Source organism: Lactuca virosa, chromosome 7 (genome assembly GCF_052849685.1).
Source record: "Lactuca virosa cultivar CGN04683 chromosome 7, Lactuca_virosa_CGN04683_v6, whole genome shotgun sequence".
Taxonomy (NCBI): domain Eukaryota; kingdom Viridiplantae; phylum Streptophyta; class Magnoliopsida; order Asterales; family Asteraceae; genus Lactuca; species Lactuca virosa.
Genome location: NC_136432.1, coordinates 123,411,423 through 123,423,361, shown reverse-complemented (window position 1 = coordinate 123,423,361; position 11,939 = coordinate 123,411,423). Strand labels below are relative to the sequence as shown.

The 11,939-nt window shown below is 31.6% G+C and overlaps 1 protein-coding gene across 1 annotated transcript; it reads right to left on the bottom strand.

Moving 5' to 3' along the window:
- Positions 1 to 500: 500 nt before the first annotated feature.
- On the bottom strand, positions 501 to 11,481 carry LOC145127105 (succinate dehydrogenase assembly factor 2, mitochondrial-like). The gene is made up of 11 exons (XM_079062357.1): positions 11,414 to 11,481; positions 8,024 to 8,129; positions 7,706 to 7,822; positions 4,089 to 4,105; positions 2,091 to 2,195; positions 1,883 to 2,009; positions 1,726 to 1,794; positions 1,431 to 1,614; positions 1,114 to 1,296; positions 910 to 981; positions 501 to 705 (listed from the first exon to the last, which is right to left on the bottom strand). The coding sequence occupies exons 1-8, from the start codon at positions 11,479 to 11,481 to the stop codon at positions 1,468 to 1,470; spliced, it is 756 nt and encodes a 251-aa protein (XP_078918483.1). The 3' UTR covers positions 501 to 705; positions 910 to 981; positions 1,114 to 1,296; positions 1,431 to 1,467.
- Positions 11,482 to 11,939: the final 458 nt, after the last annotated feature.

The window sequence follows — 11,939 nt, the reverse complement described above, 5'->3', positions numbered from 1 at the left end:
AAATTCATTTTTGTCCATACAAATCATATGTGATTAAATACACGAGAATGTGAAAATGAATCGTATCCTTATAAATCATATGTGATTATATATAGGCTTACGTTATTCTATTCAAAGTAATTATTGTGTTATTGTATGCATAAATGTGGGCCAATCATTTTACTTATTTTAAGAAAGTGATTAATACATATTATTTAATTAAATATAATTGAAAAATACCATCTAATTTAACTAGAAGTGTATTTTAGTCAGTTAACATAGATTTAATAAAGGAAATTTGCATATTTTAAGGGATCAAAGATTCTATTAATTTTAAAAATCCGATTTTACAAATTATAAGGTTTTTAGTTCGTACATTCTGACAGAATATGTTTGAGTATGTTCAAAAATAAATATTCTTGAACCATAAAATAATAAAAATATTCTTGAACATATTTCTTGATCATGAGTTTAAAAATTTCTTGTAGAATAACAAAATTCTCGAACCATCAATTGAAGAATTAAAACAAAAATTACCTTAATTCTTATAGAATACATGTAACAATTGCTAAGAATTACATTTATTTTTAAAGAATAAAACTAAAAAAACTTTCAAATCTGGAAAAAAACATCAAAATCTAACAAAAACACTAATACATTCTAAAAGAATAATGTTGCTAAGAGGCGTTGTTCAAATTTCGTGGTCCGTTCTTCAAGCATCAGCTTCTGTAGAAACAAATCCAATTAATACATTAGTGAGAAAATATCCATACTCCATTCCAACATAATTGGAATTCGTGATTCCATTCTGATAGAATTGGAATTCATTTATCAATAATTATATTAATTCGGGGAATTCTAACAGAATATGTTCATGATTATCATAAAAAAACATTCTTTTCTGATAGAATGCTATAAACGAAGAAATACCATTCAGTTGAAGCATTTTAGCGAGCGCTTGGTGTGTATGAAAACAACTTTCAATTCAGTTGAAGCATTCATCTGTCAAATAAGCAACCAAAACAACCATGATTTGTGTTCAACCAATCAAACCCAAAACTCATCTAAACCTATCGATTAAACTTCATTGATTTACAGTAAATCAATCAAAATAAGAAAGAAGATTATAGAAACCTGTGATTATCCAGCCAACAACAACCCTTTGTTTCTTCTTCCACTTGCCCATTAATTTCACAGCCTCAATCCAAACACCCATCTGATTTCGGTTCTTCTTCCATGCCTCCACCGAACCACCTTCCAACCATTCCTTCCTACCTCCGTTTCTTTCAAATCATCCCAAACAAGAACAACTAGAGACTGCTGGAACAAAAAAAAAGGAAAAGAGAAAAGATAAAAGATGAAGTCCACTATAGATTAGAAGATCACCACCATCATCATTATGTCATAACACCTTTATTCTTAATAATTTTTTTTAACATAAGTAAACTTACTAAGCAGCAACAATTGAGTTATAGAAGAACAAGAACACTACTGATTCCCAACATCAGGGATATCACGACCTTTCTTGAAATCATCCCATCCTCTCACCCATGGTTGCCCAGGTGTAGCCCTTGTCTGTTTAGATGCATAGCTCTCCAGGTTGTTCATTACCTTGCTACGCACCTCATTGAATACCTATTATTTATTACCAAAAACAACTTCCCCAAATCAGCCCACTCTACACAATACATACATAAGAAACAAACTAGTACATGAATTCAGGTTTTTCAGTAAAGTTTAACTCACAGGATTCGTCTCGATTGCTTCAGGAGGTTGCTCCTGTCCAGTGAGCCATTTCCACAAATCTGGATTTTCCTGCAATTCAAAAGTAAGTAAGATGGATGTTAACCCTAGGTGTAATCTGTTACTGGTAATTATTAGCAATAATATTTGTGGAATTTACCAGGTCGAGGACAGTAATAAGCGATTTGATCCCCTTTACATCTAAAGATCCAATGTGATTCTCCACCCAACTTCCTAGAACTAAGTCCAGCTCCAGAAAACCCCTTTGTTTGCTTCTATACAACAACCTACTCCAATTTACAACAAAAGTCACAAATCAGAAATGAATCACGCTTCTGGAAGTCAAATAGGGATATGAAAAATCAAACCTGTTAGCTAATCTTCGCTTGCTTTCTTCGTTAGACAAATCGAAATCTAGGGATTCGACGCCGTCATTAGAAGAATAGAAACGAGAGAATGAATTAACATAAGGCCTGAAACTCACAGAAAACCATCAATAGAAGAACAAAATTTGGCAAAACACACACACACACAAGCACAAGATTATGAACCCGTAGAGAGTTTGATACGGAATGGTGACGTTTGACGATGCGCCGCCGAGTACACGAGCCGAGGCGGCTGTTGAATTAAGGAAGCGTGATATGCCAAATAACACACTTATGAAGAAGACGATGAAGGGCAACCCCACAAAGGGTCGCTGGTGTCGATTTGTTCAATTTAGGGTTTTCAGAATCGATTTTTAGATAAAGAGGGGAACGAGATTTAAACTGGAGAGATACCATGATTATAGGGATTATTTTTGGAAGTTATTAAACAAATGACTAAATTACCCTTATTTATTTATTTAATTATTTAATTTTTAATTTAATTTTGATTGGCCCACATTTATGCATACAATAACACAATAAATAATTTAAACACCTGAACCTATCTCATTATATATATATATATATATATATATATATATATATATATATATATATATATATATAATCACATATGATTAAATGTATTTAATCATATATTATTTATGTAGATAATATTTATTTTTTTGTTTTCGATTAAATAGTTAATCTCGTGTATTTATTCGCATGTGATTATTTATATTAATTATTATGATTATATGTATTTAATCACACATGAATAATATGGACAATGAACAACTATTAAATTGAGAACGCAAAAACGAATCTTGTTCACATAAATCATATTTGATTTAAATACATTTAATCACATGTGACTAAATACACGAGAACAATTATTGAATCGAAAAAGTGAAAACGAATATTGTCCATATAAATCATGTGTGATTAGATACATATAATCAAATATGATTAAATACACGAGAACAACTATTGAATAAAAAATTTGAACATGAAGCTTGTCCACATAAATCATATTGTATACATATAATCACATGTTATTATATGTATTTAATCACATATAATTTTTGTGTACAATATTCATTTTCTCATTTTTGATCAACAATTGTTCTCGTGTATTTAATCAAATATAAGTATATGTATTTAATTACATATTATTATATGTATCTAATCACATATGAATTTGTGTTTTTTATTCAATAGTTTTCCACGTATATAAAATCACATGTGATTATATGTATATAATCACATATGAGTCAATAGTTGGTCTCGTGTATTTAATCACATGCGATTATATGTAGTTAGTCCCATATGATTTGTGTGGAAAAGTTTTTTTTTCACGTTTTTGATTCAATAGTTGTTTCTGTGTATATAATCACATGTGATTATATGTATCTAATCACATATAATTTATATGGACAAAATTCATTTTTGTCTATACAAATCATATGTGATTAAATACACGAGAACGCGAAAATGAATCGCGTTCTTATAAATCATATGTGAATAGATACATATAATCACACGTGATTAGATACATATAATCGCATATTATTTATGTGAACAATATTTATTTTCATGTTTTCGATTAAATATTTGATCTCTTGTATTAAACTTTTTATTTACTTTCATGTTTTGGATTAAATAGTTGATCTCGTAATTACAACATTTCTTTATGAATAATATCCACCATAGAATAATTTATATTTTGTGATAACATTGCAAAATTGATTATATTTTACAATAAACGTGAAAAATTGTTTATGAATTGTAAAATTATTTGTAAAAAAAATTGAAGTTTTATGCAACATTTTGTATATAAAAAGTAATAACATAATTTCATAATTGTATAATTGATCAATTTGTTAAGCATTACATCATACATGATTATATTTTTGTGATTATTCCTTTTTCCTTCATAATATCATGTTAAATGCATTTCCCAGATGTGAAATGAAAAAAAAAAAAAAAAAAAAAACTCACCATGTCAAGAGGAAAGGCTAGTTTAGATTATTGATGAGATTAAGGATAATATTGTCATTTGTGACAACATCAAGCTTACGGCCAGGAAATTGACCATTGATTAAGATAATCTGCAAAACAAACGTTAAACACTAATTAGCAAAATTAAGAGTAAATTTCACTTAATTAAAACTAAAAAAACAAAAGTAAGAAAGAATTAGAGGCTTAAACAATAAAGAACCTATTGAGAGACATCAAAAGAGGAACCTGATGAAGTCGGTGTCATGTATTTATTTATATATTGATTATATGTATTTAATCATATATGATTAAATCATGTTATCACATTATAGCTATATTATAAGTTTATAACTAGTAAAGAATTTTTTTTATATATAAAAAATTGTGTTAGATAACTAGGTCTCGTATTTGATAACATAATTTATTATTTGCTAACTAATTAATAAGATAAATAACTAAATTTTGATTTTAAAAATACGATACAGAAATTAGTGCATATTATAACTTCAAAAACTAGTCAACTAAACCATATTTAGTAATAAATGAATATGTTAACAACTTAATGGGCATTAATTTGTTTTATGTCATGTTTAAATATGAATTTCTCGTAAAAAACTTTCATAGAACAAAAATAACTCCCAAAGTTTTTTTTTTGGAAATGACAAATTAGATAAAAGGGCCCCGACTAGCAAGAAGCTAGCGGGAAAAGAGTACAAAGTAGGAATTGAAAGAGATACAAGAGAGCTTATAAACCTAAGAATGGATTAACACTCCAGTCCACCCATTTTAGCTCTTTTTCCTCCCCTATGCTTCAGCCACACAAAAACTAAAGATTTTATATTATCCGCCACCAGTGTAGGAGATGTGGACTTATGGTTAAATACTTTGTCATTTCTTTCTTTCTACACTAACCAAAGCATACCGTAGAAAATTAGAGTCAACACGTTTCTCTTCTTAGGACAACTCCCCCAAGAAGAAGCAAAGTCAAGTAGATCCCGTACACTTTTGATATCCGCAGCCACATTTTGTAGTCCACACCACCTAAATATCTATTCACAAGTTGTTGTAACATGTGCTACAATCAGAGAGGATGTGATCTGCACATTCAACAACCCCATTACACTGGACACAAATCAGTGATCATGTGTTGATTCTTCGCTTGTGAAGAGCAACAGAGGAGGGAATCCTTCCCATTTTCGCTCGCCATACAAATGTGAGGACCTTCAGTGGAGCCTCCTTCAGCTATTCAATTCGATTTAACGGGAGGCCGGGGATGGGTCAAATCAAATTGGCCCTCAATGATTTGGTAGAGAAAATCCCAGTGGAATCAAGTTCACACTTCCAACTGTCACACACCGCACCTGGAACAAAGAGCCCACAACAGCTCTAAGTTGGTCTAATTCTTGTGATAGGCCCATGTTAGAAACATCACACGACCAGTTCCATTCAAAACCATGAGTGTTTGTACCTGAACCAACACATTTTTTCAAGATAACGTTAAAAGGAATGCCTCTATTTTCGATTTTCGATTTTGCCCCTGCTATGTTGTTCCACACTCCAACAATACTCTTTTTTCAGCAGGTTTCTTAGCCAAATTGTGAATGTTAGTGATGACTTGAGACCAAGTGAGGTACTATCTAACTTATATCGCCACCACCATTTTGCCATCAAAGATAGATTAAGATCTTGTAATGCACCCACACCTAGACCACCTTTCTCTTTAGATGTAGCTATTTTATCCCATGAAACCCACCTAATTTTTTCCTTATCGTCAGTACCACCCCATAGAAACCTCCTTCTCAGTTTTTTTAATTAATTAAGCACCCCACATGATACTTTGAATAGAGAGAGATAGTAAGTAACTCCTAAAGTTAAACATATCTTTATTAATTTTTAATAATTGAAGAGAATTTAATTTTTGATCACAACAATCAGTTACATCTTATCTTGATCTTAGTAACATTGGTTTCTATGTACAATTTTTTCCCTTCATTATTATTAAGAAATTATATATGTATTAGATTAATAACTGAATATTTTAACAAAATACAAATGACATATCACACTACTTTCATTAAATTCAAATTACATATTCAAATAAAAATAGTTATCGATCATTTCCTTTGAAAAAATTTCAATTAGGAGATGAGGGAAGGAAGAAAATGACCTTAATAGAAGAGATAGATTAGGAATGCGCTTTTCTGAGATGGAAAAGAAGTGTAACCATCTAAAACATATCACCCCAATCAAGCTTGTGTACATCTGAAACAACAAATGTTTGTCAAAATCCTTTAAGATCTCTAGTCTTTTGTCAACACTTCTTTTCTCATCCAATGGCAACCCTGAAGAATTCTTGTGTTTTTCTTTACTTTCTCTATATATGAACAACTCAACTTATGATTTATCAACTGTAAAAAACAATTAGTAAATAAATTAGTTCATCTAAGAGCAGTTTTTTGTCTGATAAATGGGTTCTTGCGTTGATTTGGTTTTTCGATTTTGTCCAAAAATTCATCCTCCATCAATCACACGGTTCCTGATGCTCTCCTGATTTAACTAAAGGAATGATTGATGGATGAATGATTATGTGTCTCTCCATTATTCTTTAGTGATTTGATCTAGACCATCCATATGCCCTTAAAGTTGTAAATATCATTATCAAAGTTATAAAAGGGTTAAGACATGCACCAATGAAGTGGAACAACTTCCATTATCTGATTTAGATAACACCAAACCAAAATCAATGTACTTTGAGGGAACTCCAACCAAGGGCAATGTAATTTAACCAACACCATAACAACATTAATGAGCAATATCATCAGAGCATTTTAGTATGTGTTCATTTCCCCCCTCCCTTATTCTTAGGCATTAAAACAAACACTTGGAATGCATCATCAAATGACCCATAAAACTTACCAATTTCCAGCAATAAGGCCAATTACCAAAATGAATTACATCTTATTAAGAAAAGAAGATGAGTTCGATTATCAGATAATGGACAACAAACTATTCCAAATTAAAAACTACTAAAGGAAAATCTGAATTTTGAGGAAAAAGTGGGTTTAGAATATATACCGATTATCAACATTACATGAGGATGTGAGGAAAGAAATGCTAATTAATAATATATTGAAACAATTTGTAACTTGATTGGCTTGAGAACAGAGTACAATGAAGATGTACAGTACCGATTTTTTCTCAAAGACTAGTCGATATTGGTGGTGCATCAAGAGCATTCTCCTCCTGGTTTCCTAAATTATTTCAGATAATCGTGATGTGTCGCCTCAACAATAATTCATCGTCGACTAGATGTCTCTCAATAACATTGGTATGTCTTTTCATCATTCAACAGTCTCTTAAGTGACTAATCAAATTCTAGTCTTCTTTTAGTGTTTCAGAAGACATACCAAGCCTCACAAGAAGGTCGAAAGCTTTACTGGTGAAGGGGAACTTATTATGGCTACGATCTGGAAGCTCGTACACGCGATTGAATCGTCGTTGTCTGATTATATTAATAACTAGCGACTCATATGTAGGGCTAACAGGAAGAGGCAGTTACTGAAGGTACAAGGAGTAGACACGGAGGAAAAAGGCAGTGGTTCTGGCGACAGTGGTACGGTGGTTCTGGCGGCGGCAATGCGGTGGTCCGGTGGTCTTTGTGGTGGTCTGATGATCTTTATGGTGGTGTTCAAACAATATCTGATTACGTATTGTGAAAGTGATGTAGCTTTTGTCTAATAATAAATAATAAATATATTAAAAAACAAATAAATAATAATAATAAATCTTTACATTTCTAACATTTTAATATTAGTGCTCCACATTGGTTCTCAAAATGTTCTCACAATAAGAAATGTTTTCGTTTGAATATATATATATATATATATATATATATATATATTGTGCTGTGTCACCTATTATTTTTCCCCCGCCACCTTACCAACCACCACAACCGCCACGGTATCCACCGACCCCACTATTGTCACCTTTAACACCTCTACCACCGCTAACTCTGCCACTACCACTACCTCCACCACCAACCTTCATAATCATATATGATTAATCACTCTATGATATATATATATATATATATATATATATATATATATATATATATATATGCTATCATTTATGATTCGGCATATATTTATAAACATGTATAATCATATATGGTTATAAATCTCTGCGGTATAATCATTTATGATTAGGTATATAATGTCACTCCAGTATGCTAGAGTGTTAGAGATGCAAATGAGAAATATGTGGCAGGGGTTGAATCTAAAGATTTTTTTCATAATCTCAATGGAACCGTCATCTCTCTCTTGCTATATATATATATATATATATATATATATATATATATATATATATATATATATATATATATATATATATATATATAGAGAGAGAGAGAGAGTTCCATTTAGATCGCTAACTTTTTATGATGATGAGGATCACTTTTTGAACCATTATTTTAAAGCTTATCTTTTATAAAAAAAACTGAAAATATGTAAATTCTTTTTTTTAAACGTTTTCCATATTGATATTTGAAAAAAATTACGTAAAAAGATCGAATATTAGTATTGTAGATGTTAATAAAATGATAAATTTACATACTTTTAGTTATTTTTTTGGTGGAAGGTAAGTTCCAAAAAGAAACTTTTTTTTTTCAAATGATGTGTATATGATGCACATGTTGATGGTTTTCTAGGTTACAATAAAACATAAAATAATGCTTCGGATTTCATAAACCTATTTATAGGCACATGCAACCTAGAGATCTATGAGTTTTTCTCATTATAGCAACATACTATAAAACTTTGAACAAACTAGTTATAATCAAAAACTACAAGGATTATAAAAAACACATTTTAGTATAAAAATTATGCTAACTCCTTTAATCTTCAAAAGCCAATGGAAAGCAAGCGCCAAAAGTATGAACGCCACTAATGTATCACACCTAAAACCCTAGAACACTAGAAGTCGGGAGAAGAGAAAAGATATGATGACAAATTCATATTCCACCTTATGAGAGATAAGAGCTACGAAATGCAGGAGCCAAGTGATCATATTTATAACTAGGGAATCTCTTGGATAAACCCTTTTTTAAATAATATAATAATAAGTTTATTTATCTTTATCAACTATAGGAAGATTCCAAAAACCCTAAAAGGCTTCATGAAACCGTCCACAACCATGAAGTTTCTAGCATTGTTTCTTTTGTTCAACTATTGAACAATTACAATTCAGTCCTTGCACCTTTCTTAATTTTAGTTAATCCCATATTAATTTCATATCAATTTTGATTAATAATTAATTAATTCTAATCATTTCAAATTAATTTATTAAACGTATAATAAATTAAGCATCATTTTATCTCTCTCCTTTAGTCATTTCTAACTATTTCAAGTTATTGAGGGCAACCTAAAAATGACTTTACTTTTATTCAATAAAATTATATCAATTTAGTTTTAACCTTGACCAATTTAGTTATGACCTTAGACACATATTCCAACAGTCTCCCACTTAGACAACTCATCAACTAGCATTGCAAATATAGACTTTGAATAACTAGCAAAGTGTGCTTTCCACAGCCACTGACGAACTCTAATATAATCAAATGTAGGCCCTTAGATAAGTGATAAGCTATTCCTTCGTTCCACAAGATATCATATGGACATGAGACATGGATACAAATCAACCTCAAAGTCCAAGATTTTGTTTCTCGATTTCCATTTTATGATGACTAATATTCAAACTACAAATTGAACACATGAATTTAGTCTGGTCTAGGCCTAGCACATGAATGTCAGTATCAAATCATCAAGGTTCCAAAAGATATCGGTTTTCCTATTAAGGAAAAAAGAAAGAATATGTAACGTCCAAAACTTATAGTAAAAAATTTTCATTTTAAATAAATCAAACTATTCATTCATTGTTCCAAAAATGATCAGAGTCATGGTATTCTGAAAACATTAGAGTAATTTGTAAACATTCATTGCGGAATAAATCTCCAATGGATGCAATGTGATCAAGCAGGGCCCTCCTTTTTGAAAACAGAAGTACCTGAAACCATAAAAATAAAACCATAAGCGCAAAGCTTAGTGAGTTCCACAAAGTACCACAACAACCAAACAAATATACAAAATTCATGTTGGGTCCATAGTCTCCTGACTAGATTACCTTGGCCCATAAACTCCTAGTTGGATTGCCATGTTCGCCCACATTCTCCAGATTGTATTGCCATTGGCTCACAATCTCCCAATTGGATTGCCATTGGTGTATATTCTCCCGATTGGATTGCCACTTTGGACCACAATCTCCCGATTGGATTACCACTATGGCCCACAATCTCCCAATTGGATTTATCGGGTTCGTTGGCCAACAACATAACGTAGTACGGCCTCAACCCACCCACACTATGTTGACATATGTAACAGATAATCATATAACTAGCATATACATGTAATCATTCAAATCTACCAATCTAACATATAATCAGCTAAAAGCATCCTGTATACCTGTTTTGGTCGAAAATAGATCAAACGTAATTCAACCAAATTGTATGAGAGGATGTGGTGTTAGAATAATGCATATGTAGAGTAATGATCAAAGTGAGACAAGTGAGTTACAAGGGAAGCCCTTGATCCTTTGTAGGATCTCCAACATAAATCCTTGGGAGGTGATGATGATCACATGCCTAGTTGTTTTTTATTGATTTTAATCTCAGATTACAAGGATGATGAAGATAATACGAGTATAAGTGTAATAATAGAGCTAATTGTGTGTAATGTGAAATTTATAGGTGTTATTTATAGTATAAGCTGAATAACAAGAAGTCCGATTTTTCCGGGATCCTCCTTGAATAAGTATTTGCGCGTTGTTTGACTTGGTATTCCCGGGTCTTAAACTTGGTTGAAGTGATTCTTCTTTGAGAATGAGTCTTGTGTTGACTAATTCTGCACATGTGAGAAAAAGAAAGAAGAATATAGTCGTCATAAGTGTTAGGATATATTAGTGATAATAGTCAAGGTCTTGAGATATGCTTAAGGATCTTGAGACTTCAGGAATATTAAAGATCCTGAATATGATTATGGGATCCTGTCCCTAACAATTGCCCCCAAATTATGCCTACGAAATATTAAGGTTAATTTTCAAATATTTAAAGTTATACTTTCAAAAAATAAAATAGAGAAGGAATTTGAATTTCAAACCCTAATCAAATAGGATTTATCTGTTCCATAAGCATCATTGTTCAGTAAAATCACATTCTCTCTCTTCTATCACTTAGGTTAAATAGGGGTAACCGACTTAATTTCCTTTACCTTCCCCAATACTCCTTTCGATCATCTCCGGCTACCTTCACAAGTAATTTCTTTCTCTTCTTTTCCATTTGTTTTCCTTTTTTTATGATCATGGGCAAGAAGACAACCCGTGCCCGTGCCATCATTACTTCCCCTCCCGAGAACGACTTCGTTGATCAAGGGATCCTGACCTATGATGAGGTTTGTTCCTTTGATGATGAAGACATGCAGTCCCTCAAAGCCGATGGAGCTTTTCCATCCGAAATAATCTTCTGGTCTTTCGAAGCTTCTATTAATCTTAATATCGTTTCTCCTACCTGGGTATGCTTCCGCGAATATCCTTTTCTTTGGGTCTCAAATACCCTTTCTCGGTAATTGTTTTTGATATCTTTCATGCCACTAAACTTTCATATATTCAAGTTATGCCTGTTATCTGGAGGATTTTATTCTAGATTAACTGAGTGAATTGTTCCCACAACCTGGACATAAGTCTTGCCGAGTTGGCTTATGTTTATGATCTGTCTACTTTCGGGAATTCTCGTTTTTT